The sequence below is a fragment of the Mustela putorius genome, unplaced genomic scaffold (assembly GCF_011764305.1).
Source record: "Mustela putorius furo isolate JIRA1106 unplaced genomic scaffold, ASM1176430v1.1 tig00000997_pilon_pilon_pilon, whole genome shotgun sequence".
Classification (NCBI taxonomy): Eukaryota; Metazoa; Chordata; class Mammalia; order Carnivora; family Mustelidae; genus Mustela; species Mustela putorius.
This window is the reverse complement of record NW_025421527.1, coordinates 1131762-1158438: the sequence shown is the minus strand read 5'-3', so window position 1 is coordinate 1158438 and position 26677 is coordinate 1131762. Positions and strand designations below refer to the sequence as shown.

The window sequence follows — 26677 nt, the reverse complement described above, 5'->3', positions numbered from 1 at the left end:
AAGCGGACGAATTTTTATTTCACTTTGAAGAGTGGTGTCTAGTGAGATATTATAAAGTTTTGCCTTAGCTTTCTCCAATATAATTTTTTAAAAGACATTTATTTATTTATTTATTTGAGAGAGAGAGAGAGAACACAAGATGTGGAGGGAGAGGGACAAAGAGGGACAAGCTGACTTGGTGCCAGGCACTCACTGGATCCCACTGCCTGGAGACCAAGACCTGAACTGAAACCAAGAGTCGGACCCCCAACCAACTGAGGTTCCCAGGCACCCCCCAACATGTAATGTTTTAGAGAAAGTAACATATAGCATTCTAATGAACACAGAAAAAGCATTTGGAAAAAATGCAACATCCATTTATGATAAAAACCCTCACACCAAGATAGAAAGAACTTTCTTAACCCAATGAAGAGCATCTGAATAGCTTACAGCTCTCATCGTACTTAATGAAAAAAGATGATGCTTTCCCCCCTAAAATCAGAGTAAGACAAGGATCTGTGCTCTCAAAACGTTTATTCAACACTGTCCTGGAAGTTACAGCCATTAGAAATTAAGATATAGCATGCTTATAATTAAGATATAGCTTTGGAGATGGACTTCAGAATTTGATGATTAATAGAATATCCAAAATTACTGCTACAGGCTGGATGATTAACAGAATAAACCTCTCAGCAACTTTCAAATATGTAACAGTATGTTACTAGCTATAGTTACCATGCTCTCCATTAGGTCCTCAGAATTTATTCTTTTTATTAGAAATTTTGCACCCTTTGACCTATATTTCTCCATTGAAATATAAATTAAAGCCAAAACTAATGTATTTAGGTAGAAAAAGCAACAGGAAGATACAAAATTCTGCAAAAGCATTGCCAGTACCTACTGCGCGCCGTGTACTACAATCCTCACTAGGGGATTTGATTCCGGAGTTAAAAAAAAAAAAAAAAAAAGTCTAGGCAGGACTAAGGCAACTTTTCCTGCGACCCCTCAACTCCTTTAGCCCTGATTAAGAATTCTCTAATTCGATACTGTTAATTCCTCAGGACCCAACCTGTCTACCATACTTTGATTCTCCAAAGTTCCCAACAATTAGCACGAGTTTAATGCCCTTCTATCGGGTGGCCTCTGCTACCTGAGCCACACTACACGGAAGCTAACGAACCTTCTTCAATCTGTGAACAGCGCGTTTCAGGAAGACAGCGCCTGGCCCGGTGCCTCGAACAGCCGCAAATCGAACAACCCGGCCGAGTCTGGGAAGGCTTCCGAGTTTTCGGAGATCACGTCTCTGAGCATGAGCGGAAGTCACCTTTTGGGCAGTCCGTCTGCGGGTTTTTTTCAAATGTTAGGTACCATATTAAGGAGCAATCAACTTCACTCTGCTTTCCCCGTGGCACCCACAAGCAAGTGACCAGGTGACAAATTACTTTCGTTACAGGAAAATAAAGCCCGCACTCAAGGAAGTCCTCAGGCAGCCCAAACAACCCCGTCTTCCCATAGTAAAGATGGCGGCCCCCGGAGCGTAGACTGCAGGCAGTACCACTTCCGCATTTTCCTTGCGCCCTCGTCCAACATGGCCGACGAGGCCACCCGGCGTGTGGTGTCCGAGATCCCGGTGCTGAAGACTAACGCCGGCCCTCGAGATCGTGAGTTGTGGGTGCAGCGACTCAAAGAGGAATATCAGTCTCTTATCCGGGTTAGTTGTGCCTCTGCGGCCGGCCGCGTCGCAGAAGGGTTGCGGGTAATCAGGTGTCCTTAAGAATAGGCTCCGTGTGGAAGTCGCTTCCGGTTATAAAATTTAACTCCCAGATTCATAGAAGGTGGACAGTTGTGGGGCTGGGGGGATCTAAGGAGGTATGGGAGGGAGGAGGCCAAAGAAACTCAGTTTAGGAGCCCCGGTGCGGCCAAAACAGCTGTTATTTTGGGGGGCACGTCCTCCCGGAAGGTGACGTGTCCTTCTGGCTTCAGGTGTTCTGTCTCCTGGAGGTAGGGGAGGTGGTCCAGAGGAATTCCTGGGGCCCTAAGTCCCAGTCGTTTCTCTCTGTTCCCTCTTTTACCGTTCCTGTGAGAGAAGCGCGCTAGGCCTGAAAAGTAAAGTAAGCGTTAGTTGCAGAGAGTTGAGGAGTTGAGCTCACAGTTAGGAATGAGCCATCTTCTCGGCAAATCTCTCTTCTGTGGGAAGAGAAGACGGTCTGTCTTCCTCGCGGTGGCCTCTGCCTGTTTCAAAAGCCAGCAGCTCTCCTGACACGGGTATTTGTTTCCACTAAACCCCCCCCACCCCCCCACCCCCCACCCCCCCACCCCCGCCCCATGTGTACACCTAGCATCTGGGGACGGGGTCCAAAGCTCAATAGGGTGGAACCTACTGAGATAAATGAAACAAATCATTATAACATGAAGAGGAGAGAGAGGGAGGGATGGCTAGGATGTTCTGAGGGCAGAAGGTGAGATTCCTAAATCACCCTGGGTCTGGTCGGGAAAGGATTCATAAAAGAGGCAGTGCTTGAGCTTCAAGGGTAAACATAAGTTAGCCTGATAAACAGGGTAAGAGGGGGATGTTCACGGCAAAAGGAATAGCATGAGCAAAAGCATGGAAGTTACAAATGGCATGATGTGTATAAAGAAACATAAGGAGTTCAGAGTTGCTAAAGCATCAAGCGTAGGGCAGGGAGTGGTAGACAAGGCTTGAGAGATAGGCTTGAGTACTTGAGTACTTGAATACCTCGAAGGTGCTGGGATACATTTAAAGTATCTTAAGCTGAGGAGTGATGTGCTCAGATTGGATTTAGACCAATCACAGTGAGTAGAGAGGAACAAAGAATTAAAAGAGGTAAGATTGAAGGCAGGAAACAAATTAGGCAGCTGTCATTAAGCCAGGCAAAAGAAAGATGATGACCCAAACTGAATAGTTATTGTGAGGCTAGAAGAGGTAGATCTCAAGAACGTTCAGAAGGTAAAATCAGCAGTACATCCTGAAGGTTTGGTGTAGAGGAGAGGAGAGGGAAGGTCAAGGATGATTCCCACTCTTCGGCTTGCATTACTGAGCGAATGCTAATACTGTCATCTGAGATTGACGCAATAGAGAAATGGTCTGAAGAACCATGAGGAAGTCCTGAGTTTGAGGTACCTGTGAAATGAAGTTAGAAAGTTCAGTATATAATTGGATACTAGAGTCTGAAGCTCTGAGAAATGGTCTAGATTAAAATAAAGAGTTGGAAATCAACAGCACGCGGGTACTGGTCAAAACCTGGATGCTCTGAGGTTCTGCAGGGAGGGAGGAGGATACCATAAAATGAGTCGTGGGCTGAGGGCAGACACTATCAGAAGTGAGAAGAGAATCCCGGAGATGTCATATTTTGTCCTTGCTAAACCGAGTGGGACCCAACCATCCTATTCTCTTCTCGGAGCAAGTCTCCCACTTACCAGTTTAACTTTGTCTTCAGCTTTCCTCCTGTCAGAAAAGTGGGGTACAGGGGCACCTGGGTGGCTCAGTTGTTAAGCATCTGCCTTCAGCTCAGGTCATGATCCCAGGGTCCTGGGATCAAACCCCGTGTTGGGCTCTCTGCTCAGTGAGAAGCCTGCCTCTCCCTCTTCCATGACCCCTGCGTGTGTCCCCTCCTCCCAGTCAAATAAATAAATTTTTTTAAAAAATTTTTAAAAAGAAAGAAAAGCTGGGTACATACTAAGAGAGAAAGTAATCACACGCTTTTCTTTTGAGGGAAGAGGGACTGCCTTTGGTCTCAACTCTCCCCCTCAAAGACCTCATTTTCTGCTTTTAGTATGTGGAGAACAACAAGAATGCGGACAATGATTGGTTCCGACTGGAGTCCAACAAAGAAGGGACTCGGTAGGCAGACCCTCTTGGGAGTTTTGGGGGTGGGAATCTTAATGTGGCTTGAGCATTTTAATGTCCCAAAGCTCACGCTGGGCCTTCCCTGCCTCCTGGTAGCTGCCTCCGCTCCCACAGCTCCAGAGTTCTCTAATTCCCATCCCATGAGTCTCCCAGAAGAATGGGCAGGTTGGATTGAGGTTTGGTCTTTTTTTTTTTTTTTTTTTTTTTTTTTTTGGTCTTTGTTACAGATGGTTTGGAAAATGCTGGTACATCCATGACCTGCTCAAATATGAGTTTGACATTGAGTTTGATGTGAGTATGATGGAATGAGAAGTATGGAGGTTAGTGGAAGGGGAGGTGATGGTTAGCAAGCTAACCTTTCTTGAGGGGATCAAAGAAAGCTTTTAAAATGGGAGGGAAATGCTGAGGTTTGAAGCAAGCATAGATTACAGCTGCTCATCTCCATATTCAGAATTCCCGTGTGTACATGCTGTTTGGTGGGGGAGGTAGTGGAGGGTGTCAAACATTTCAGCTCAACCAAGAAATGGGCATTGATTAGATTAGTTCATTTCTATCCTGCTTCTGTTTCATTAAGGCCTTATAATTTCTCCAGATTCCTATCACATATCCTACTACTGCTCCAGAAATTGCAGTCCCTGAACTGGATGGAAAAACAGCAAAGATGTACAGGTAGGCTCAACAGGAGACAGGAAAAGGCCAAAGAGGACTTAGGAGAGAACTCTGAGTCTGGAATTTTCCCACAGTTGGCCTGCCTAGAGGGCCTTCTGGCCTCCCTCTGTCAAGTCTGGGCAAAGTACTTAGCTAACTTTGCGCTTGATTCTGCTCCCTACTACTTACCTTGTGCTTCCCAGAGGCTACTGTGCTTTATGGTAAACTTTACATGTCAACACCGTCTTCCTCTTGTCCCTCTCACAGGGGTGGCAAAATATGCCTGACTGATCACTTTAAGCCTTTGTGGGCCAGAAATGTGCCCAAGTTTGGACTAGCTCATCTTATGGCTCTGGGGGTAAGTTTGGGTTATTTGATGCATAAGGGGAGGGGGAGGAATTAGGCACGTAGCAATGTAAGAAAAGTAACTCAGAATAAACAAGGAGTGACAGTGTTTTCCCTGGGCATGTTCCCATAGAATCTCTCTGGGAAGGAGCTTCTGATGGAACAAGAGATGTTGACCAAGTAGTCGTAATCTGACAGGGTCTCCCTTGTATTGCAGCTGGGTCCATGGCTGGCGGTGGAAATCCCCGATCTGATTCAGAAGGGCGTGATTCAGCATAAAGAGAAATGCAGCCAATGAAAGATCAAGCCACTGAGGCAGGACAGAGGGACCTTTAATAGGCTACATTCTTGCTCTCTGTGCATCACTCTTACTCATCCAACCGCTTCCCCCCCCCATACCACTTCACCCATAATTGTTACTAAGTAGCTGCATCGGGCATGCTGAAAAAAAGAAACAACAGCATTGCTACAGAATTCCTAAGGCTACACAGGGAGGGGAAGGACTGGGGCAATTTGTATGCCTTCCGCAGGTGAAGCAGTGTGAGATCCAGAAAGGCTGGGAGGGCTGAAAGTGGGTGCATAGTCTTTTTGGTTTCTGGAGATAACTCTTCAATAAAAGCTGCTTCCTCTGGTAGTCCGTGGTTCTCATTGGTGGCTGTGAAGAGAGGGTGAGCTGGTTAAGACCCAAGGCACATATACAACTACATAAGTTTGGGAGGAAGGGGGAAATGGAGGATGCTGTGGTCGGGAGTTGGGAAGTGAAAGGAAATCTTGGACTGCTCTGCCTCCTGCTGAGATTTGCTTGCAGAGATCTGCTCGTGTCCTCTAGCGGGGTGCCTACTGCTTTGGTCTGCAAGATGCTTGAGGAATGGTTTTGCAGAACCAGCATTTCCCGTCCTCCAGGGATCTTCCCGTCCCTACGTGGAGTGCTGGATCCTACTCCACTGGTCTGCGAGCTGGACCCAGGCAGTGCAGCTTCCCACACTGGCACCCCTGCTCCCACGGAAGGATCTGTGCTGCAGGCCTGCGGGCCATACTACGATGATGGATCTACATCCCTATTGTTTGAAGCGACGGTTTTAAAACAGTTCAGGGCAGATCTGGGGACCGGCGGTCCTAAAGTTGGCTGCGTTTCCATGGTGTCGGCGGCAGAGCCAAGGGGGCGGGTTCACGCAAGCGCCGTGGAAGCAGGTGGGTGGATTTCGAGTGTGGGTGCGCAGGCGCTGTGAGAGGCGGTGAAGCCGGTGGCCGGTGGTCGGGCGGGACCAACAAAGATGGCGGCGGCCCCTGCGGCGGGAGAGATCTGGGCAACAGCTGCGGCTAAAGCTGCAGCCCGGCCCTCGGGGGGGCTGCACGGGGGTAGTAGGGGGTGGCCCTGAGCTGGGGCTTGGCCCCGGCTGGCCTCCCCCGCCGCCTCACCGGGGGACAGGTACGGGCCGGGGCGCTATGGCGGGGTGGGGGGGGCGCGGGAAGACTGTTCCGGACCCGAGAGGACGCCCTCCGCAAAGGCAGGGCGCGGGGGGCTCAGCAGGCCTGGGGGACCTGGGCTGGAGGGACAGCATCCATGGACCGCAGGGAATACGCCGCTGGACCCCGTAGCCAATCAGCGGTCTCGGCCTTTCTGCCCTCGAGGGGGGCGGACCCGGCTGAAGCCCTGCTGTGGTGGGAGAGGTGCGGAGATTAGGGTCGGGGCGTCGTTCGTCCTCCCTCCCCGCCACTGCCCCTGAGCCCCGACACCTCGCTGGAGCCTCAGGGGTGGGGGATGGAGTGATTCGCAAGTCACTCATTTAGTCTGCTTCATTTGCAGCCCGGAGGGACAGGGGTTTGAGGGTGGAATGCTGTCTTTGGGTTGTTTTCCTTACATCCACACCCTCATTTGTCCAGAGAGTCTAAGTGACCCAGGGCACATCCCACTTGATTAGCCAGGCGTGGGGGCCCTTGGCATGAGCGTTTAGATCTTAAAGACAGCCGAGATAGAGACTAATATTGGCTTTTCAGTAAAGCTGTATTCTGCAGGTAGAGCCTAAGGAATTTAGAAAGAATCAAAGCGGTGGGCTGCTATCATTCATTCATTTACTCGAAGGATACTAAGTATCGACTTTGTGTCACACACTGTGCTAGATAGTGGGGGTAGGTAGACGTGGTACCTGCCTGCAGTGCATGCAGAAGCTAGTGTGGTAATGTAGGTTCCCTCCTCCCTCCACACTCAAATGCTGACCCTCTCTTCTCCTCCCAGGTCCAGCCTGTGGTGTCCACAATGCCCCAGGCCTCTGAGCACCGCCTGGGCCGGACCCGAGAGCCACCTGTTAATGTCCAGCCCCGAGTGGGGTCCAAGCTACCATTTGCCCCGAGGGCCCGAAGCAAGGAGCGCCGAAACCCAGCCCCTGGGCCGAACCCCATGTTAAGACCTCTGCCTCCCCGGCCAGGTCCCCCTGAGGAACGGCTCAAGAAACTGGAGCTGGGACGGGGACGGACCTCAGGCCCTCGTCCCAGAGGACCCCTTCGGGCAGATCATGGAGTTCCCCTGCCTGGCTCACCACCCCCAACTGTGGCTCTGCCTCTCCCTTCCAGGACCAACCTAGCTCGTTCCAAGTCTGTGAGCAGTGGGGACTTGCGTCCTATGGGGATTGCCTTGGGAGGGCATCGTGGCACTGGAGAACTAGGGGCTGCACTGAGCCGCTTGGCGCTCCGGCCTGAACCTCCCACCCTGAGACGTAGCGCCTCTCTCCGCCGCCTCGGGGGCTTTCCTGGTCCCCCCACCTTGCTCAGTATACGGACGGAGCCCCCTACTTCCCATGGCTCCTTCCACGTCATATCTGCCCGGCCCTCTGAGTCTTTCTACTCCGATGACAAAATGGTGAGGACTTGCCAGCACACGTGGCCTTCCATGCTCATGTTCCTCTGTGCCTCCAGCTTTCTTGCCATCACCTGACTTTCTTTTCCCTCTTTTCCCCCAAGTTCCGATCTCAATCCCTCATTACAGCAGCTTGGACTCTCCACTCCCTCACTTAAGTACCCTCGAGCTTCCGAGACCTTTTTCGGGTTTTCTGCGACTCCCCAGTGTGGTGTGCCATTTCGATCCCCAGGGCATTAACCCAACCATTTGGAATTCTTCTCCGGGTCCCCAGGCCCTTACTCTCCCTTGCTTCACCTTCTCTCCCAGGATGCTGCCTGGGCCTAATTGATCTCTGGAGCTGAAGAGGGGCGGGCTCAGAACATCTGAGTTAGCGTGGTGGCCCATTTCTGAGCTAAGTGAGCTAGGTGGATTGCAGTTGGAGCCATCAGGAGAGGGTTCAGGAAGGGGCCACGGGGGCGGGAGGGGGCTTTGGGGGAAGCAAGGTGGGTGTGGGGAACAGCTGGGCGGCCATGCCTGTGCTCGGGGAGCTCCCCCAGGAGCTACAGCGCCGGCTGGCTGGGCAGAGGAGTAGGTGGGGAACAGGTGGGACAGCCATGGCCGAGTCCGTGGTACACTCAGCTGTGATGGGCTTACTGCTCATGGCCAGTGAGGTAGGGAGCCGCCAAGAGCCCCGTGAGGTACAGGAGGGTGGGAAAGCAGTGGGCAGCGTACTGTTGAAAGGTTCAAGTGCCGGGTGGGATATGTGGGAACCTGCTGACTCGCCTTTGACCTTCCAGGCTCATCACACGCTGCTTCTGGGCTCCGGTCATGTTGGCCTCCGAAATCTGGGGAACACGGTGAGAGCCATCCTCCTGTCTGTCAGTGAAATGGTGCGGGGGGTGTGGCGCTGACCTGGGGAAGGAGAGAGCTGAAGCTCTTCGAGGCTTCCTGTCCCTGGTCAGCAGAAATAATGGCAGTGGGTCTCCTCCCCTCCTCCCCCTCTCCCCCCGCAGTGCTTCCTGAACGCAGTGCTACAGTGTCTGAGCAGCACTCGGCCTCTGCGGGACTTCTGTCTGCGAAGGGACTTCCGGCAAGAGGTGCCTGGAGGGGGTCGAGCCCAAGAGCTCACTGAAGGTGCGGCAGCTGCTCCTGCTCCCACCTTTCCAGTCCTCTCCAGCCTCCGGGACCATCTGCCAATCATGGCAACCCCAACCCTCAAATCTGGCGGCTGTATCTGGTTGTGCTGGTGCCGCTTCCCTGGGAGGTTGTTTTCTACCCTCTGAGCCTCCCTGGGCTTGCCTCTTCCAGTCAGTGACCTCTGTTTCCCCACACCCACCCCAACAGCCTTTGCGGATGTGATCGGTGCCCTGTGGCACCCTGACTCGTGTGAAGCTGTGAATCCTACTCGATTCCGAGCGGTCTTCCAGAAATACGTCCCCTCCTTCTCTGGATACAGGTGGGAGAGCTGGAGGGTATGCTGTTTCTCTCTGGCCACGTCTGGGGCTCAGGCCAAGCAGGGGCCCTGGCAGCATGGCGCGGGACCTTCAGATGTTCTCCGTCCGGGAGAGGGGGACCAATGTCTGAGCACGAGACTGTCTTTGGACAGGGGATGTGGGGAAGGAGGGGAGGACGGTGTCCGTTGCCCACACCCTGTTTCTGGCTGTAGCCAGCAGGATGCCCAAGAGTTCCTGAAGCTTCTCATGGAGCGGCTACACCTGGAAATCAACCGGCGGGGCCGCCGGGCTCCGCCCATCCTGGCCAGCAGTCCTGCTCCCTCTCAGCCCCGCCGAGGAGGAGCTCTGCTGGAAGAACCTGAGCTGAGGTAAGGTCGCTCTTCCCGGTAGTTGCTCCTCAGCATGCCTCGCTTAGGGAACTGAGCTCGTCAAGCCTGAGGATTTGGGGTTCATAGAAACACTCAGCTTAGGAAGTAGTTTGAGAAGCAGTGCCGAAGTAGCTGGGAAAGGAGGCCGAAGGGGGGAGATGGGGTCAGGGGATAGGGTACGGATGTCCCTGGGCCAAGGGAGAGGGAATAGCAACTTTACAGCCAGGAGTATAGAGAGTTTAAAGCCCAGGGAAGTCAGCTGCTCTTTCCTTGTTCCTTCCTTTTCCTCTTCCCTTGGATTCCCCCCAAAAGTCTTCTGAAGCATCACTCCTTTGAGACTTCTCAGAAATGTCGAGAAGGAGCTAGAGTACGGGTGGGGTGCAGGACTGTGTGGGTCATTTCCGTGGTGCCTGGGGTGCCCAGGGATCCCCTTTTCTCACTGGGTGCTCTCCACGTCCCTTAATCTGTGTTAGTGATGACGACCGAGCCAACCTAATGTGGAAGCGTTACCTGGAGAGAGAAGACAGCAAGATTGTGGGTACGGAGGGGGCACGGTCAGTGTGGGAGGTCGTGGGCTTGGGAGAAGAATTGACACCGCAGGGGCGTGGGGACAGGCTAGATGTTGGAAGTGAGGACGGGGTGAGGGGTTTGTTAGGAGAGCCGGCGCTGGGAAAGGAAGGGTTGGGCTGAGGGCTGGGAAGAGATGGGAACCCAAGGAAGCATCTCGGGCACCTCACAGTGACTGTTTCTCCCGCCTCTTCACTTGTCTAGACCTGTTTGTGGGCCAGTTGAAAAGTTGTCTCAAGTGCCAGGCCTGTGGGTATCGCTCCACGACCTTCGAGGTTTTTTGTGACCTGTCCCTGCCCATCCCCAAGGTGGGATTCCAGAGGATTCCAGGGGTGGATGGGACATGGGTTCTGGGACCCTTCCCTACCCACCCCCAGAGCGTGGGAGGGAGCCCGGTGGGTCTCCGAAGTAGAACCGTAGCCTGGATTGATTGAAAAGAGTTGGAGACGGAAATTCAGAACATACTGACCTTTCATTCCCGTTTCCCTGCCTCAGAAAGGATTTGCCGGGGGCAAGGTGTCTCTGCGGGATTGTTTCAGCCTTTTCACCAAGGAAGAAGAGCTAGAGTCAGAGAATGCTCCAGTATGTGGGGTTTCACAAGGGGCGCAGTAAGGGTGGGAGACCTTGTGGGGGGGGGGCGGAGGGGCTAAGGATGGAAGGGGTCACAGGATGCTTTGGTATAGGGAATCGTATTTATAGGTCTGGGCTTGTGTTGGAGTCTCAGGTATGTCCTAATACTCCTCAGGCCGAGGGGAGTAGCCCAGAGGATACAGGAGTCACGGGGAGGTCAGTGAATTTGTACGTGAGTCAGGGAGTCAGAAAAGCCAGTCGAGGAAAGGAGCAGATTAACGTGACATTATTTGACATTTCTTCAGGTGTGTGACCGATGTCGGCAGAAAACACGAAGTACCAAAAAGTTGACAGTACAAAGATTCCCCCGAATCCTTGTGCTCCGTATCCTAATCCTCAAATTCTTCTTTCTCCTATCTGTACCCCCATCCCGCATGTTCCATTTGGGAGTTGACCTTTTTCCTACCACACCCGGGCTGTGTTCCCAGAGGGGAGTGGACAGGATTCAAGACCTCAGGCCCCTTCAGAGGCCCTCTGCCTCCCAAATGCTCCTTAACTAGGGCTTAGATCTTAATCGATTTTCTGCCTCCCGAGGCTCCATCAAGAAAAGTTCAGTAGGTGTGGATTTCCCGCTGCAGCGACTGAGCCTGGGGGACTTTGCCAGTGACAAAGCTGGTGAGTCTGGAAGGGAGGGACCTGAAGAGCTCCCCTGTAGGGGAGTGGGTGTGGGCCTGGGCAATTCTGCAATTCTTTGGCCTCCAAACCCCCAGGAAGCCCTGTCTATCAGCTGTATGCCCTCTGCAACCACTCGGGCAGCGTCCACTACGGCCACTACACAGCTCTGTGTCGGTGCCAGACTGGTTGGCATGTCTACAATGACTCTCGGTGAGAATAGCCTCCCACGCCATCCCCGCCCCCTTCCCACTGCAGCTCGCACACTTTGCCCTAATCTGCAGCAGCCCTGGGACAGCAGAATGCCTGGGGGCCCCGATGCTGGGGGGATGATCTGCCGGGGAGGTGGGGATCCACAGGTAAGAGGGGGTCCACGGCAGTGATCCCAACCCCCACCCCGTCTGCCTTCTCCCCAGCGTCTCCCCTGTCAGTGAAAACCAGGTGGCGTCCAGTGAGGGCTACGTTCTGTTCTACCAACTGATGCAGGAGCCACCCCGGTGCCTGTGACACCCCCCCACCCCCGAAGCCCTGGCACCTGTGAAACCCGTTCAACACCCTTAAGCTCCAGGCTCCCCATTTACCTCAGAGACGTCTATTTTTGTGTCTTTTTAACCGGGGAGGGGGGAGGCGGTGGTTGTAGCGCCCATTATTTTTTTTATTAAAAAGTACCCTTCCACCTGGAGGCTCCCTTGTCTCCCAGCCCCGTGTACAGAGCTCCCAGGCCCCTGCCCGTGTACAGCCCCCAGCCCCTCCACAATCTCACTTTTTGTGAATAAATTTATTAAGAAAAAAATGATGTCCTTTTCTGTATTTGTGCTTAGGGGGTGGATACGGAACTGGGCCCAGTTGGGGGCGCCCCCGGCGCCGGGGGGGGGGGGGGATGTGGGGGGATGTGGGGGGCGTGCCGGACCCGGACGCGCGGGCGCCGACGTTTGCCGGAGCAGCGAAGGTCTGTGTCGGGGAGGGGTGGGGGGAAGAGGGAAGGCGAAGCCGGGCCTGGCGAAGCTGCGGGGAAGCCGGTGCGAGCACTGGGGCGCCGGGTTCTGCCTGGAAGGGGGCTGTCCCCGGAGGGCGAGGCACCGAGGACCCCTGTTGACAAACACGCGGCACGTTGCCGGGCGGCCCCGGCTCCCGTAGGCCCGGGCTGTTGCTAACATCAAGGAGCTGTTTACGGCGCCGCCTCCCCACGGAGCAGCCCCAGGACTCTATCTGCTCTCCCTGCACCCCGCGCTCGCGGGGCCTCCCCCAGGGCCGTCACCCTCCCCGGGCCTGGGAAGCCGGCGGCGGGGCCCGCGGACCCGGCTCCAGCCCGCGCCGCCGCAGCCCTGGGGGCGGGCAGAGGCTGGCCGGGAGCCTTCCCCGGGCTGGCGCCGAAGCAGTTAAGCGTGGCTCCCGGCCTCCGCGGGGTGGGAGGAGCCGCCGCCAGCTCTGTGCTTTCATTGGCTGGCGCGATCCGGGGACTCCTGGGGACCACCAATCCGGAGGCGGGGGATCTCGGGGACCGCGGGGCGGAGCGGACGCCAAGTCCGAGGGTCCGAAGGGGGCTGGCGGAGCGGCGGCCTCCGACCCGCGGGCCGGAGGGGGCCCCGTGGCACCCCGAGCCCTGCGCCCGCAGATAACGTGGGCGGTGCCCTTATCCGCCTCCCCGGCGAGCGCCTGCCGAGGGCCCGGAGGCCTCTTTCTCCGGTTGCCTCTGCCTCTCGTGGGTGAGTCCTGGGCCCTGGGCGGGACCTCAGTGGCCCCTTCTCGTCCGCCGGCTCCGCCGTAGCTGCCCCCGAGGCGGTGAGTGGCAGGGGTGGAACGTGGGACCTGCGCGGGGGCTTCTGCAGAGCAGAGTGCCCCCCGGTCAACCTGTCCGATCGCCGCTCTCCCCTAGGCTTCCCAATGGGCCGGACCGTGGTCGTGCTAGGCGGTGGCATCAGCGGCTTGGCCGCCAGTTACCACCTGAGCCGGGCCCCCTGTCCCCCCAAGGTGAGTGCCCCATCGCTCCAGAGGGACCCCCTTTACTACTCTTTTCCCGTTTCCGGCTGAAGGGAGGGCGCCACGTCTTCCCTTGCGTACCCTTCACCCCGCGGCTATAGGCCTTGCGGCGTGTCTCCCCCCTCCCGTCCCCAGGTGGTCCTGGTGGAGGGCAGCGAGCGTCTGGGAGGCTGGATCCGCTCGGTCCGAGGGCCAGGTGATGCTGTCTTTGAACTTGGACCTCGAGGAATTCGGCCCGCGGGAGCCGTGGGAGCCCGGACCCTGCTCCTGGTGAGAGGACGATGGAATGCCCAGGAGGGCTTGCAGAGGGGCCGTCACCAGAGGACAGACTTGGGAGGAAGTGCTGGTGGGCCAGTCCCTTCCTTAGTTTCTCCTCTTCCTGAGGGTGTATGGAGAGCAGGTTTCTGAGCTTGGCTTGGACTCAGAAGTGTTGCCTGTCCGGGGAGACCACCCAGCTGCCCAGAACAGGTTCCTGTATGTAGGTGGTGCCCTGCATGCGCTGCCCTCTGGCCTCAGGTAACGCTGTCACCCCCTTGCTGCCCCTCGACCTTGGCCGCATCCTCTCACCCCTTCCACTTCCCCACCTCCCAGTCTGTCAGCCCTCCCAGCAAGAGGAGCCACACGAACGGAAATGACTGTGCCTTCCTCAGTGCAGGGGGCTCTTCCGCCCTTCACCTCCCTTCTCCAAACCTCTGTTTTGGGCTGGGCTGAAGGAGTTGACCACGCCCAGGGGCAAAGACCCTGATGAGACTGTGCACAGTTTTGCCCAGCGCCGCCTTGGACCCGAGGTAACACGGACCAGAGGCCCCCAAATCCCTCTCCTGCTAAACAGCAGCAGAGCCCCCTACTCAGACCTTCCACCTACGGACCTTTCTGTGTCATTTGGGAATATTCTCTCCTTCTCTTCACACCCAGTAGTCCCCAGAACTCAGCGCTGAGAGTGAATGCCTCCACTTCCCTCCTGTTTTTCCGTTATAGTGGGACTGCTCCCCTCCTCGCCCCCAGTCCTGTCCCACCTCCAGTCCCTACTTTGCAGGGGCAGTGGGAGGTCCTCTCTGTGGCTTCTCTTCCTTGGCCTCTCAATCCCAGTCTCGTCCTCAAGGTGGCGTCTCTAGCCATGGACAGTCTCTGCCGAGGAGTGTTTGCAGGCAACAGCCGGGAGCTCAGCATCAGGTCCTGCTTTCCCAGTCTCTTCCAAGCTGAGCAAACCCATCGTTCCGTTTTACTGGGGCTGCTGCTGGGGGCAGGTGAGTGGGGGTTGGTTCAAGGGGTGACGATATTAAGGACCACCGGAGTAAGGGACTGGAGGCCAGGGATGCTGTTTTAATGATCCTTCTTTCCCTCCTGCTCTGCAGGGCGGAGCCCCCAGCCAGACTCGGCACTCATTCGCCAGGCTCGAGCAGAGCGCTGGAGCCAGTGGTCACTGCGGGGAGGGCTGGAGACGTTGCCCCAGGCCCTTTACACCCACCTGACTAGTAGGGGCGTCACTGTTCTCAAAGGCCAGCCTGTCTGTGGGCTCAGCCTCCAGGCAGAAGGGCGCTGGAAGGTAGGAGAGCCCCCCGGTGTGTAATGTGTGTGTTTAAGTCTCCATCTTTGCCTAAATGGCCAGGGTTGTTAGGACTTGCTCGTTTTCTTGCCTTAGATCCTGTATGAACATGAGCTATCCTAGGGTCTTAGGCCTTATTAGTGGGCATTTCTCCAAGACCTGTTTGATCCAAGCCTGGGGAGGAGTGCTGTTGGAGAGCGGCTTAGACAGGGGAAGGGACAGCCCAGCTCCCCTGCACATCTCAGGGGCCACACTGGCTTCTGTGTGGCCCACTGCCTAGAGTGACAGCAGTGCGGGCTCTGGGCTGACTTCATCCTGGAGCGCACTTAGTCTCTCCTGCCAGTTTGGTGCCTGGGAATCTGAGAAAAAATTCCCATTATGTCTGTGTCTCACACACGTTTTTCATCCTGTCAGGTGTCCCTAGGGGATGGCAGTCTGGAGGCAGACCACGTGATTAGCGCTGTTCCGGCTTCAGGTAATGGGGTCGCCCCTGTCCCCAGCCAGAATGTGGCTAAGTGTAGCTTCCTGGGCCACCAGGACCACGCCGTGCCTGACCTGGTCGTCTCTGTGAGCGTCTGATCGCAGGGAGCGTCGGTGAGCCCGCCGGGCGCGCCTCCTGAAACAGGCCTCTGGCTGCTCTCCCCCAGTGCTCAGCGGGCTGCTCCCTGCCCAGGCCGCACCTCTGGCCTGTGCCCTGCGTGCCATCACTGCCGTGTCCGTGGCTGTGGTGAACCTCCAGTACCGAGGAGCTCGTCTACCTGTGCAGGTACGCGTGGCACAGACCAGCGAGAGCCGCCGTGTGGGGCCACTGGGCACCTTCCTTCCTGACCGGGTCTCTTCCTTCCTCCAGGGATTTGGACATTTGGTGCCATCCTCCGAAGACCCAGGCGTCCTGGGAATCGTGTATGACTCCATTGCTTTTCCTGAGCAGGATGGGAGCCCCCCAGGCCTCCGAGTGACTGTGAGCAGTGGCAGATTTGCTTAGCAGGAGTTTCCAGAGGGCTCCTCTGGGCCCAGTAGGTAAGGCCAGGCTGGTCAGTGCCACATTCTCTCCCTAGGTGATGCTGGGAGGGTCCTGGTTACAGACGCTGGAAGCCAGGGGCTCCGTCTTATCTCAGGAGCTGTTCCAGCAGCAGGCACAGCAGGCAGCTGCCGCCCAGTTAGGACTGAGGGAGCCCCCGAGTCACTGCTTGGTCCACCTGCACAAGGTAAGCGAGGAAGTGCCGCTCAGCTCCCACTGAAGGCAGGGACGGTGTATCTGTTGCTATCTCCTCAAGCTTGGCCATCAGCAACAAAAATGTCCCTGTATCCTCTCTTCTCTCCCCAGAACTGCATCCCCCAGTATACACTAGGCCACTGGCAAAAACTGGGTGAGTTGGGAAAGCGGCTGTGCTGAGGAGGGCAAGGAAATCAGACCCCCGGTGCTAACAGTCCCGTCATCTTCTCCTTCCAGAGGCAGCGACCCAGTTCCTGGCTTCTCAGAGGCTGCCCCTGACTCTGGCTGGAGCCTCCTATGAGGGGGTTGCTGTCAATGACTGTATAGAGAGCGGACGCCAGGCAGCAGCCCGGGCCCTGGGCTCAGAACCTAACAGCTGATCCCCCCCTCCTCCTGGCCATGCTGGCGGCACCTCTTTACCCACGAAAATAAAAGTTGCTGGAGCTTGGCTGGATCTGGTTGTTCCGTCACCTCTGGGCATACGGTGGCAGGGGAAGGAGCAGGTCGCAAGGGGAGGCACGAGGTGCCTGGGAGGCAGCAAGCAGGAGCAGAGGCAAGACAAAGTCCTTTATTAGAAAATATATCAAAATCCCAGCCCCCTGAGCCAGGTCCAGAAGAGGAAGCTACTCGAGCACTGGCAGAAAGTACCCAGGGAGGGGCTTCCTTCACCAAACATACTTCCTCGGAACCATAAATAGAATAAATATTCACAGAGGTCCCGGGAAAAGCCAGATCACTCTTCTCTCCGTGGAAGAGGAAGGGACTTGGGGTCCAGCCCTGCTCTTACCCAGGGGCCAGCGACTCTCAGGAGTCATCACATAAAATCATGACACCAAGGATTCACAGTCATAAGCCCTGGCAGGTGACCCTAGAAAGAGGGACCCCCAGGTCTGAAGGAGCCCAGCTCCAGTCCAGCAGTGAGGAGAGGCCCCGGCCTCCAGCACAGCCCTGGGGTTGCGTCCCCCGCATCCCTCCAAGAGCAGTGAGGACCTGAGGGTGGGGAGAGTACAACCCGTCTGATTCGGTTTCATGATTGAGGTGGGCAGGCAGGACGAGTCAGTGTGAACCGTTGGGGGCTGTGTGGTTGGCAGTAGGTGGAGGGCCGGGCCTGGCTGGGGGCCGGCGCTGCAGCATCTCTTGACGGAAGGCCTGGGAGGAACCAGGCGGGTAACGGGGACCAGAGGGAGTCCGGGGACCCCGAGGGTCCGTTCCAATGTCTGCTGTGATGTTGGTATAGAGAGGACCCAGCTCTCGAGCCAGCAATCGGTATGTCAGCGAGTTCATCCCATCTTGTGTCCAGGAATTCTGGGTACGGACCAGGAGGTCAAATCTGAGGGTCAGAGGTTGGAGAACTAAGGCCCAGAAAGAAACAGCCAGGGACCTAGAGAGCATCAGGATGCAGCGCCTTCCCTGGGGATGCAGCTCCCTGAGCAGCCGCAGCAGCAACCAGGCTGTCCCCCCTACCTGTGCGGGTTCTCCTCGTTGCCCTTATCACCACGATGCTTCACCATCTTGTAGTGCCCCACGGACGTGGGGGGGCGAGAGATCTTCATCCCAGCCAGGCGCACCCTGCGGGGAAAGTGGGGGCACCTTGGAGGACCCTGCGCGGAGGCAAGCGGCTCTACCTGTTTGCTCCGCCCAGCAAGGAGGCGGCAGCAGGGTTCTGTACAACAACTAGCACTAGCTAGGCAAGGAAAGGGCCACACACTGGAAGAGAGAAAGTCAAACAGAAGGAAAGGCAGGAGAATGTAAAGGCGGGATGCAGCCAAGTAAGTCTCGGCGCCTTGGGGCCTCTTAACACCTGGCAGGTAGGTCTGTACCGCCCGCCTTGTTATCTCAGTGGCTCCGAGAAACCGCCCTGGCATTTGTTGGAAAGGACAGGACTAGCCCAGGAGTTACACCCCCAAGCTCAGCAATCCCCACCTAGAACAGCGGCTGCCCTGCCTCGACTTCTCACCCCGCACCACGGGCCTCAGTGTTAGGAAAAGAACAGAACCAAGTCATCAGGACCCCACCTCTGACACACAGAAGCAGAACTGAGATGGCCTGGGCACGTGCTTAAAGAACACATCCATTTAGGAGTCGCTGGGCCCTTTCCACACATACAGAGGGCAAGAATTCAGAGAGGTCATCCCGGAGGACACGAGGGGGGAGGGGAGGCCATGAGTCCAACACAGCAAGCCCAAATTCTCACTCCACTGATAGGAAACTGGGTCAGCTGAGGCTGAAGGTCAAAATGTTTCACATGCTAAAAATGAGCTGGCATCGTGCCAATGGCACAGACTTAAAACCAAAAAGTGATTCTGGGTGACATGGAGCAGAGCCCCTCCTCCCCGGCCCCATAGGAAGTGGTCTGGAGTTATGTTAGCAGAAGGCAGGACTGACTTGTCTCTAGGCCCCATTCCAGCTCTGGAATCTCATGATACTACAGCCCATTGAACTTCTCCTCTCTCCCAGAAACAGAACTCACCAGATCTAGGAGATGGAAGGGTGACAGAGAGGGGAACAGCACGATAAAGCCCGACCTGGGCAGAGAGGAAAAGCTAAGGGAGAGGAATAGGACCAAGGAGCTAAAGGCTGGTGTGAAAGCGCGAGCGCCAGGGGTGGTCTCGGGGGACAGGGATGCAGGCCCCCCTGGGGGTGGGAAGCAGTGGCAGGAAGTCTGACCTGGTAGCAATGTCGTCATCCTCACCGCCCCAGCCCCAGTATTCATTGGGGAAGCCATTCATCTTCAGGTACTGGTCAGGAGTGAGCGCCGAGACTCCTCCAAAGTACTGGGGGTACGGGAGGCTAGGGAGAGAAAGATCCTTGGGTTCCACGAGTCTTTTGGGGAGACATCCCTACCCCACAACCCCTTCACTCTCCTCCTTCCAATGGAGGGTGGGTGTCCCTACTTCCCGGCACCCTCTCGTGCCCTCTACCTGTATCCAAACTTGTTCATGGCAACAGCAACATGCCGGGGTCCCCGGGGGTCACACACATACAGATTGTGGTCGTTCTCAGGCAGGAGGTCCACGTCATGCAAGAACAGGCAGTCCCACTCCTCATCACGTAGGGCTTCCCGCACCCCAACGTTTAGCAGCTTGGCCCTGTTAAATGTTCCATTTCCAGCCTGGAAGGTAACGGAGAAGAACCAGACTACGTCTATAGGTAGCAGCATGGAAGAGAGGGGGCAGAAGTACCCAAGTGAGAGGAGGGGAATCGAAGGGGGGAAGAGGGGAAGGGCAGTGAAGAGAAAGCCAAACTGCCAAACTGTCATTCTTCCTCCAACAAATCGTTTCAGAGCACCGGGATGGCCTGTTTACTCATGCGCGGCTGTTTAGCACTTAAACCTAACAACCACAGCCATGGAAAACAGGGGTCTATAGGTTTTCATTCTTAGACTCTAGGGGAGTCTAAGAATCTTGTTCAAGGTCACATACGGGACAAATGGCAGAACTGATTTTAATCCAACTCTGTCCAATTCCCAAGTCAACCAAGGAAAAATCCCAGAGAGTACAGGACAGTCAGAGTACCCCGAGCAGAGGAAGGAGGACTCGGGGGCCGACAAGCCGGCAGAGGAGGACCAGGTGCTTCCCCACATTCAACAGTCTCACCCTCTTAAAATGATCGCGGGGACCCACCATCTGAGAGCGGACTGGCATTTCCTCACAGAGTCCTTACCAGAAAGCGGGGGTGGGGGGCTGGGGTACCTGGTGGATGACGTAGATGCCGTAAGCGAGCTGCTGGCGCTGCAGGAAGGGGTGCAGGTGGTAGAGCAGCAGGCGCAGGTGGTGCTCCCGGGCCCGGTGCGGCACGATGATGGCCGTGCGGGAGCGGGGCTCACACCCCGCGGGGCGGTAGCGGCCCCCCGGTTCCACCCGGGGGTTCCTCTCCGCAATCTCTGCCAGTGATGGCACCGGGCTAAAGGACACGGACACAGGACCCACTGTTGGGAGGGAAGGGCCAGGTTAACGGTTGGAAAGAGGGACCTCCAGGGCCTGGGAACGCCGCTGGCCCCAGTGGTCTGGTTCTTGGGCTCTGCTCTCCCAACAGCTTACACCGAGATCACATACACCGTGAGTTTCCCATCACTGGGACAGCTTTGCAAAGTCTGAAAGGTGCGGGTTCTTCACTTAGCCTGCCTTATTTTAGGGTTCCATAACTCCAGCCTCACTAGGTTAGAAGGTCGAGAACACAGGACTTCCAACTAACAAAACAGCGGCCCATCTACAAAGGAAGCAATCCCCGGCCCAAGGCAGGAAGAGCGTAGGAACGGCCGGGCAGTGAAAAGCTGTGGCTCAACCCAGGAGCCCAATCTAAACTCCAAATCTAGAGGCTGCTTATCTCAGCCTCTGCCCACCTCTGGTGACCTTAACCCGGGTCCTAAGCCCCACGCCTGCGCCCTAGCCCTGTCCCCACACCCTGGCCTTCCCTTTCGTTCCCCCTCCCTCTGCACTCACCTAAAAGAGGAGATCGTTCTGGACAGTAGGGTAGACCTTGAGGAGCTGGAGGGGCCCCTGGGGCAACAGGGGCCCCAGGCAGGTGACTGAGGTTACTGTAGACATCATGGGGATGAGAATAGTCAAATGTCGGCCCCTGCTCTCGGCCAAATAGGGCACTGAGGCTTCGGAAGCCCCCCAGTGACAGGTACATCATGACAGCCAGCTGGGAGCCCACCAGCAGGGCCAGTGTGCAGGGCCGCTCCAGCAGCCTCCGCAACATCCTGGGCTCAGGTCTATGGAAGGAGAGAGGAGAACTCTGGGGGCAGGCAGGTGAAGACCAAGCCAGCAGAGATCATCAGTTAAGAACCAAGGTGGTGCCAAGAGTTAAAGAGGAAAAGACGCAAAGATCGAAGTCACAGAAGGGAGCACACAGGTGTACAGTCATGCGTGGAAAAGAAACAGAATGTAACCACCAGCAGCCCTACCTACCACCTGTCATTTCCAGCCCAAGTCTCACTCTCCTCCACCTCCTCCCTGAACCACTCAGGCCAACTACTCTCGGTCCCCACCCCCAAGGATGCTTACATCATTCAGGGCCTTTTCAAAGGAGTCTCTGGAGAACCTCTCTCCCAATTTTAGAGGGGGGTGCGGGGTGGACTCACCTAGGTTCAAGCTGTCTTCTTCGGGATCATGGGGACTTCAGGGGGTCCCGGGGGGGCAGAGATGTGAGGCATTATCTAAATTGGAAATGTCACAGAGGACAGAGCAAGTCTCCATCCAGCACTCCAACAGTGATCCTGAGACTAGCTGGAACAGAAGTGGTCAAGGATAACCACCCACCCAGAGGGGCAGAGATCAAGATCAGGGTGAAACTGGTTTCCCAAGCAGGGGAAGTGAAGGAAAGTGGTTGGAAAGAAAAGGGGAGGACCCAGAGATGCTAGGTCCCTGGCCTCTCCCCCAGCTGCCCTTGAGTGTCAGGTGTACGTAACCATTCCCCACCCTGACAGGACCAACCTGTTTGGGGACTGGGGACGGGACTGCTAATGGAGACATTTTTGCCAAGGGGTAAGGCAGTCACGACAGGATTGTGGAACGGCCTCAGGAGAACCCAGGGCAGACTAGGAAACGGGTTCCTTTCCGTTCTTCACGTGCCGAGGAGCCAGCCCCGCAGGTGCAGGGCGCTCGATCACTTGGGAGCTGCAAGCAAACAGCCCCGGAGCGCGACGGGGAGTAGGATGGGGGTGGCGTCCTCCACCTTTTCTATCCTATCCCAGTCCTAGCGGGGCGTAGGGAGGAGGGTTACCGCTAAAAGTGAGAGGGAGTGGGAGGGCCGGGCAGAGCCCGTTCGGGGTACCTGGGCTGGCTCACCTAAGGGGCGTGGTCAGCACTCTGCAGAGGGTCACAGCCCAGTTCTTTCAGAGCACCCCAACCGCCCACCCCAACCGCCCACCCCAGCCTCCTCTTGCATTTGCAATGTGAGCCCACCGGCCTCTGTCCATATTTCCACCTGGGACCCCCTCCCTGCTCCAGCTGGTCTCCAGACTTCCCCCGGAACTTCTCACCCTCCCCGTCGCCCGAACCTTTCTCCCGGGCCTCTCACCCCATCATCCCCAGCCCACATACCTGCTCTTCTGCTTCCCGTCGTCACCGCCACCCCGACAGCCTGGCAGGCATCGTCACCGCCATCTTGGAAGCGGGCGCCGCTGGGCGGGGCCTCGCGTCACGGGGCGGGGCCTCGCGTCACGGGGCGGGGCCTGGGTGGAGCCTCCCGGGCGGGCGGGGCGCGGGGAAGCTGGTGGAGGCGGGAGCGCGTCAGGGTGGAGCTGGGCCGCGGGGGAAGCCGGCGCGGGCGCTCTCCGCTCCTGACGGGATGCTCTTTCCCACCCCTCCGACTGGGAGGACAGCAGCTCGAATCAGGACTCTCGCAGGGCCCGGCCTGGCCCAGAGGCCAGTGCGATAGTTTCTGGCGCGTCGCAAAACCTGTCACCGCAGGCCAGCCCGTTCCCGGAGTGTTCGGTGTATCAGAATTGTTTCTTGCTCAGGGTACATTGTTTCGACTGCATTATTGTATCCCCATGATGTCCCGCAGGCCTTGATAGAAGCGATTAGTTAGTTAATAAAAAATGATGCACTGAGTGAGGAGGGAAGGGCGGCGTCTGCTTTAATGTAAAATTGTGTTTTCCCGGACATTACAGTAAAATGGACGCTCCGTTAGTTTGCAATATGTGTATCCTGTGGCTTCCACTATTGCCTTAGCACGTTGTGTTTCTTAGAAACAGATGTTCACACCCAGGAAACTTAGGATAACTCACAGCGTGTTCTTCCAAAAGGGAGGGATATAAACAATATAGTGAAATAAATATGATTGCCCAGAAATTGCAGCTCATTCACACGTAGACACTTGAGAGAGACTTCCCAGAAGTGATGGTTAATGGGGAACCAGAAGGACTCGTTCTATAGCACATCCATTTGCCTTAAGAGGTTCTGTTTCCCGGAGAGCAGTTCTGCAACTCTGTAAGGAACCGATCCACTTGCAGATCTGGACGGATTGAGGTTCAATGCTCAATTGCTCCCTACATTGTGCAATAAACAAAGTAAAACAAAACATAAAACAGTTTTTGCCTCCATGTTCATGCTCAATTCTGCATCCCTGATCCGTAAATATGTGTTCCTCGGATTTCCTTTAAACTACGTATCGGATTGCATTGAACAGACAGAGGTTTCTGGGATTTGTCCTGCAAAACCCGCCACCCCACCCGCAAGTTTGCAGGCACGCTAAGGAATGTTGTTTGCGAGACATAAGTGACCCAAGGAGCCTGGTTAATTGACATTAGTGGGCCTCCAGCTCAGAACTGGCCCTTCTGGTCTGGACGACAAGAGCTATAAATTTGCCTTGCATTCCCTCCATCTCCAGGCTGGGCTGCCCCCCCTCCGTCCCCCAAGGAATCCGGGAGGGGAGGCAAACACACCTAGCCCAGGCTCCTTGAATATGTGAAGACATGATAACACAGGAATGCAGCTCCCTCCAAACTGCACGTAGGCAAACAAATGCTTAATGTCAGACCCCATCATTTGCCCTACAAATACGACCCTTACGGGGAGTCCCCGCTGAGGGGCCTCTCCATCAGCACTCCAGCCTGGCCGACTCCACGGGCCACGCCCTCCCCACCCTCACCAGGAGGTTGGATGTCTTAAGTACCCGGTTTGAGATAAGTCTGTCTTACTCTCCTTTACTGCTTATGGTTGCCTTCATCTATACTCAGATTTTCCTCTCTCTTTTTTTTTTTTCGGTTTCTATTAGATTTTTATAATATCAATAAAGTGTTTTTTTCCTCTTTGAAACTGAGAGTATAGCTGCTGTGAATCTTTTCTTTAGAACACATATCTGTCAGTTCCTGCATGAGTTACATGTTCATTTTTATCTGGGTATTGATAAAAATTCTGTTCTTGGCCAAACTTTATTTTTCGTTGTTGTTGTTAAAGATTTTATTTATTTATTTGTCAGAGAGAGAGCACAAGCAGAGGAAGAAGCAGGCAGAAGGAGAACATTATGATCAGGTTATGATCTCAGAGTCATGCTGAGCAGAGAGCCCAATTCGGGGCTCGATCCCAGGACCTGGATCATGACCGGACCTGAGCCGATGGCAGAGGTTTTAACCCACTGAGCCACCCAGATGCCCCTTGGCCAAACTTTAGACAGGCTCTGCTAAGGCTTCTTTTTGAATAAGCCTCATCCCTGGACCACTAGCCGCTTTCAGCAAGAATCCAGCTATGTCAGGTTAGCCAGAATCTCCTCATCCTTGAGGTAATTTTCCATCTACTGACCCTCTCATTCCTCTCATTGGCCATACATATTCCCACGTCCTGACTGTATTCAGAGTCAAATTCAACCTCTCTCCGGTTGGGATAGTCTACGCACAGTAGTACTAAAAAAAAGTCTTCCTTACCTCTTGAACAAGTGTCAGAATAATTATCTCTTCAGCAGTGGGAGAATCATAATTTCACCCTTTTCTGAACATTCTATTTTATACATATATATATATATATATATAAACATTTTATTTATTTATTTGACAGATCACAAGTAGGCAGAGAGGCAGGCAGAGAGAGAGGAGGAAGCAGGCTCCCTGCTAAGCAGAGAACCCGATGTGGGGCTCCATCCCAGGACCCTGAGATCATGACCTAAGCCGAAGGCAGAGGCTTAACCCACTGAGCCACCCAGGTGCCTCTGTTTTATATATTTTTAAAGATTTTATTTATTTATTTGAGACAGAGAGAGCACGAGCAGCGGGTAGGGGCAGAGGGAGAGGGAGAAGCAGCCTTTCCACTGAGCAAGGAGCTTGATGAGGGGCTTGATGCCAGGACTCTGGAATCATGACCTTGGGCTGAAAACAGATGCTTAAACAATGGAGTCACCCCAGGGCCCCAGAACATTGTATTTTAATAGATGGCTAGTGTTCTGGATACAAGAAACCTTAAGTGCAAAAGTCTGAAAAGGAGAAGAAGGGAGGGAGTTTGGGAAATTAAAATGGATCAGTAAGCCTAGCCGGTCCAGTGAAGGGCCTGGTGAGCCAGGAGACAGGACAGGTGAACAGATGCGAGGCAGTAAAAGGTTCCATAAACTACATAAAAAGAGTGGGTTTTATTCTGAGGGAAGAGGAAGGCAAGAAAGTGCTTGAAACAGAGAGCGCTACTGTCAGAACTTTAGGAAGTTCACTCTGGTGGAAACATGGAGCTTCCACTGGAGTGGTCAAGACTGGACGCCGGGACTCCATTTCGGAGGTCACCACAGAAATCCAGGAGAGAGACGGAGCTCATGCAAAGGAAGGCAATATCAACTGCAGGAGGCAGGCACCTGGGTTGCTCAGTGGGTTAAGCTTCTGCCTTAGGCTCTGGCCATGATCCTGGGATCCTGGGATCCAGCCCCAGTGGGGCTCCTTGCTCAGCAGGGAATCTGCTTCCCCCACTCCCTCTGCTTGAGCTCACTTTCTCCCTCTCAAATAAATAAAATCTTAAAAAAAAAAAAAAAGGCATTATCAGTGGGACTAGAGGGAAAAGGTGGTCTTTGAGGACTTTACAAGGCCAGTAGAGCTTGGCGATTGAGCAGATATGCCTACTCAGGGAGTCAGAGGATTCCCCGATTCCTAGTGTGGGCCAGTGGGTGGATGGCGGCTCCTTTCAGTATGAAACAAAACTTGGAAGACGCACATTTGGGTGAAACAGTAGAGATGACAAGTTAATCTTTGGACTTGATGAGCTCGAGATACCAGTGGAGGCCCAAAATGAGACAAAACTGCATTTCAGTATAATCAGCACTGAACCCCACTGGCTGTGTGATGTTGAACAATACATTTTCTGGGTTTCATCTGTAAAACAAACCCCATCTTAAGGGAGGTTTGTGATAATTAGGACTATGAGACAGTGCCGGCAGAAGTTAGATATTCAGTATATCTGAATTTTTAAAAAGATTTTATTTATTTATTTGAGAGAGAAAGAGAGAGTGAGAGAGAGCATGAAAGGGGAGAAGGTCAGAGGGAGAAGCAGAGTCCCCACGAAGCTGGAGCCCAATGTGGGACTCGATCCCATGACTCTGGGATCATAACCTGAGCTGAGGGCAGTCGCTTAACGAACTGAGCCACCCAGGCACCTGAATTTTGAGGACGTATATCTGAATTCTGTACATCTGAATTTTGAGGAGAAAGTGGGAGCCAAGTTAAAAAAAAAAAAAAGCCTGTTATTTTAAGGAGCTCACTGGGTAGTAGCGAAAACAAACATAGAAAATGGAGGAGCACCTGGGTGGCTCCGTCGGCTCAGAGTCTGAGTCTGACTCTGAACTTTGGCTCAGGTTATGATCTCGGGTGGTGGGGTTGAGCCCCATGTGTCTGGCTCTGAGCTCAACAGGGAGACTACGTGAGATTCTTTCCCTCTCCCTCCCCCTCTGCCCCTCTCCCCACTCTTTCTGTCTCTAAAATAAAGGAATAAATCATTTTAAAAAAATGAAAACATGGCTCTCCCCGAAGAACTCTTGTTCCTCCATGGCGTTCAGTTCTCGTAAACTGACCGTCATCATCATCCTTTTTTTTTTTTTTCCTTAAAGATCTTATTTGTTTGTTTGTTTGTTTATAGAGAGTATGAGGGTCAGGCAGAGGGAGCGGGAGAGAGAGAATCCCAAGCAGGAGCGTGGAACCTGACTCAGGCCTGGAT

General features: G+C 54.8%; 4 protein-coding genes across 17 annotated transcripts; 3 read left to right on the top strand and 1 right to left on the bottom strand.

Annotated features, from left to right (window-relative positions):
• The first annotated feature begins 1379 nt into the window (after window positions 1-1379).
• On the top strand, window positions 1380-5474 carry UFC1 (ubiquitin-fold modifier conjugating enzyme 1). The gene is made up of 6 exons (XM_004775908.2): window positions 1380-1690; window positions 3774-3841; window positions 4075-4138; window positions 4440-4516; window positions 4763-4853; window positions 5058-5474. The coding sequence occupies exons 1-6, from the start codon at window positions 1568-1570 to the stop codon at window positions 5136-5138; spliced, it is 504 nt and encodes a 167-aa protein (XP_004775965.1). The 5' UTR covers window positions 1380-1567; the 3' UTR covers window positions 5139-5474.
• Window positions 5475-5582: 108 nt separating this feature from the next.
• On the top strand, window positions 5583-12103 carry USP21 (ubiquitin specific peptidase 21). 3 transcript variants are annotated; one of them, XM_013047466.2, is made up of 13 exons: window positions 5583-6031; window positions 7077-7697; window positions 8474-8533; window positions 8690-8810; window positions 9021-9132; window positions 9343-9498; window positions 9972-10036; window positions 10270-10373; window positions 10561-10647; window positions 10941-11019; window positions 11203-11310; window positions 11406-11520; window positions 11724-12103. In XM_013047466.2, exons 2-13 carry the CDS (start codon window positions 7098-7100, stop codon window positions 11812-11814), a joined length of 1698 nt encoding a protein of 565 aa, XP_012902920.1. In that variant the 5' UTR covers window positions 5583-6031; window positions 7077-7097; the 3' UTR covers window positions 11815-12103. The 3 variants fall into 3 exon arrangements, with proteins under 3 accessions (XP_012902920.1, XP_044942502.1, XP_004775964.1); XM_045086567.1 differs by lacking the exon at window positions 5583-6031 and adding an exon at window positions 6053-6269 and having other exon boundaries at window positions 7077-7436; XM_004775907.3 differs by lacking the exon at window positions 5583-6031 and adding an exon at window positions 6053-6269.
• A 681-nt stretch (window positions 12104-12784) lies between these two features.
• PPOX (protoporphyrinogen oxidase) lies at window positions 12785-16497 on the top strand. Of its 5 annotated transcripts, none has more exons than XM_013047512.2 (13): window positions 12785-13013; window positions 13184-13278; window positions 13423-13557; window positions 13655-13803; window positions 13943-14075; window positions 14390-14534; window positions 14643-14833; window positions 15248-15308; window positions 15481-15599; window positions 15684-15794; window positions 15873-16041; window positions 16161-16203; window positions 16287-16497. In XM_013047512.2, the coding sequence occupies exons 2-13, from the start codon at window positions 13192-13194 to the stop codon at window positions 16348-16350; spliced, it is 1407 nt and encodes a 468-aa protein (XP_012902966.1). In that variant the 5' UTR covers window positions 12785-13013; window positions 13184-13191; the 3' UTR covers window positions 16351-16497. The 5 variants fall into 5 exon arrangements, with proteins under 5 accessions (XP_012902966.1, XP_004775970.1, XP_004775971.1 ...); XM_004775913.3 differs by having other exon boundaries at window positions 12787-13013; window positions 15892-16041; XM_004775914.3 differs by having other exon boundaries at window positions 12788-13013; window positions 13688-13803; window positions 15892-16041.
• Window positions 16498-16597: 100 nt separating this feature from the next.
• On the bottom strand, window positions 16598-22246 carry B4GALT3 (beta-1,4-galactosyltransferase 3). Of its 8 annotated transcripts, none has more exons than XM_045086570.1 (9): window positions 22097-22221; window positions 21488-21670; window positions 21136-21280; window positions 20492-20766; window positions 19742-19977; window positions 18971-19161; window positions 18717-18839; window positions 17514-17618; window positions 16598-17379 (listed from the first exon to the last, which is right to left on the bottom strand). In XM_045086570.1, the coding sequence occupies exons 4-9, from the start codon at window positions 20751-20753 to the stop codon at window positions 17106-17108; spliced, it is 1191 nt and encodes a 396-aa protein (XP_044942505.1). In that variant the 5' UTR covers window positions 20754-20766; window positions 21136-21280; window positions 21488-21670; window positions 22097-22221; the 3' UTR covers window positions 16598-17105. The 8 variants fall into 8 exon arrangements, with proteins under 8 accessions (XP_044942505.1, XP_012902973.1, XP_012902974.1 ...); XM_013047519.2 differs by having other exon boundaries at window positions 21136-21210; XM_013047520.2 differs by lacking the exon at window positions 21488-21670 and having other exon boundaries at window positions 21136-21210; window positions 22097-22246.
• Window positions 22247-26677: the final 4431 nt, after the last annotated feature.

Bases quoted from the DNA above. Each gene is read 5' to 3' on its own strand.
- UFC1 (XM_004775908.2), top strand. From the start codon at position 1,568: ATGGCCGACGAGGCCACCCGGCGTGTGGTGTCCGAGATCCCGGTGCTG. The intron at 3,842-4,074 runs GTAGGCAGACCC...TCTTTGTTACAG, and splicing joins TCCAACAAAGAAGGGACTCG to ATGGTTTGGAAAATGCTGGT. The intron at 4,139-4,439 runs GTGAGTATGATG...TAATTTCTCCAG, and splicing joins AGTTTGACATTGAGTTTGAT to ATTCCTATCACATATCCTAC.
- USP21 (XM_013047466.2), top strand. From the start codon at position 7,098: ATGCCCCAGGCCTCTGAGCACCGCCTGGGCCGGACCCGAGAGCCACCT. The intron at 8,811-9,020 runs GTGCGGCAGCTG...CCACCCCAACAG, and splicing joins AGCCCAAGAGCTCACTGAAG to CCTTTGCGGATGTGATCGGT. The intron at 11,020-11,202 runs GTATCCTAATCC...ACTAGGGCTTAG, and splicing joins CCCCCGAATCCTTGTGCTCC to ATCTTAATCGATTTTCTGCC.
- PPOX (XM_004775913.3), top strand. From the start codon at position 13,192: ATGGGCCGGACCGTGGTCGTGCTAGGCGGTGGCATCAGCGGCTTGGCC. The intron at 13,558-13,654 runs GTGAGAGGACGA...TCCCTTCCTTAG, and splicing joins GAGCCCGGACCCTGCTCCTG to TTTCTCCTCTTCCTGAGGGT. The intron at 16,204-16,286 runs GTGAGTTGGGAA...TTCTCCTTCCAG, and splicing joins AGGCCACTGGCAAAAACTGG to AGGCAGCGACCCAGTTCCTG.
- B4GALT3 (XM_013047520.2), bottom strand. From the start codon at position 20,753: ATGTTGCGGAGGCTGCTGGAGCGGCCCTGCACACTGGCCCTGCTGGTG. The intron at 18,840-18,970 runs GTAGAGGGCACG...TTCTCTCCCTAG, and splicing joins ATGAACAAGTTTGGATACAG to CCTCCCGTACCCCCAGTACT. The intron at 17,619-18,716 runs GTCAGACTTCCT...CTTTCCCCGCAG, and splicing joins GATGACGACATTGCTACCAG to GGTGCGCCTGGCTGGGATGA.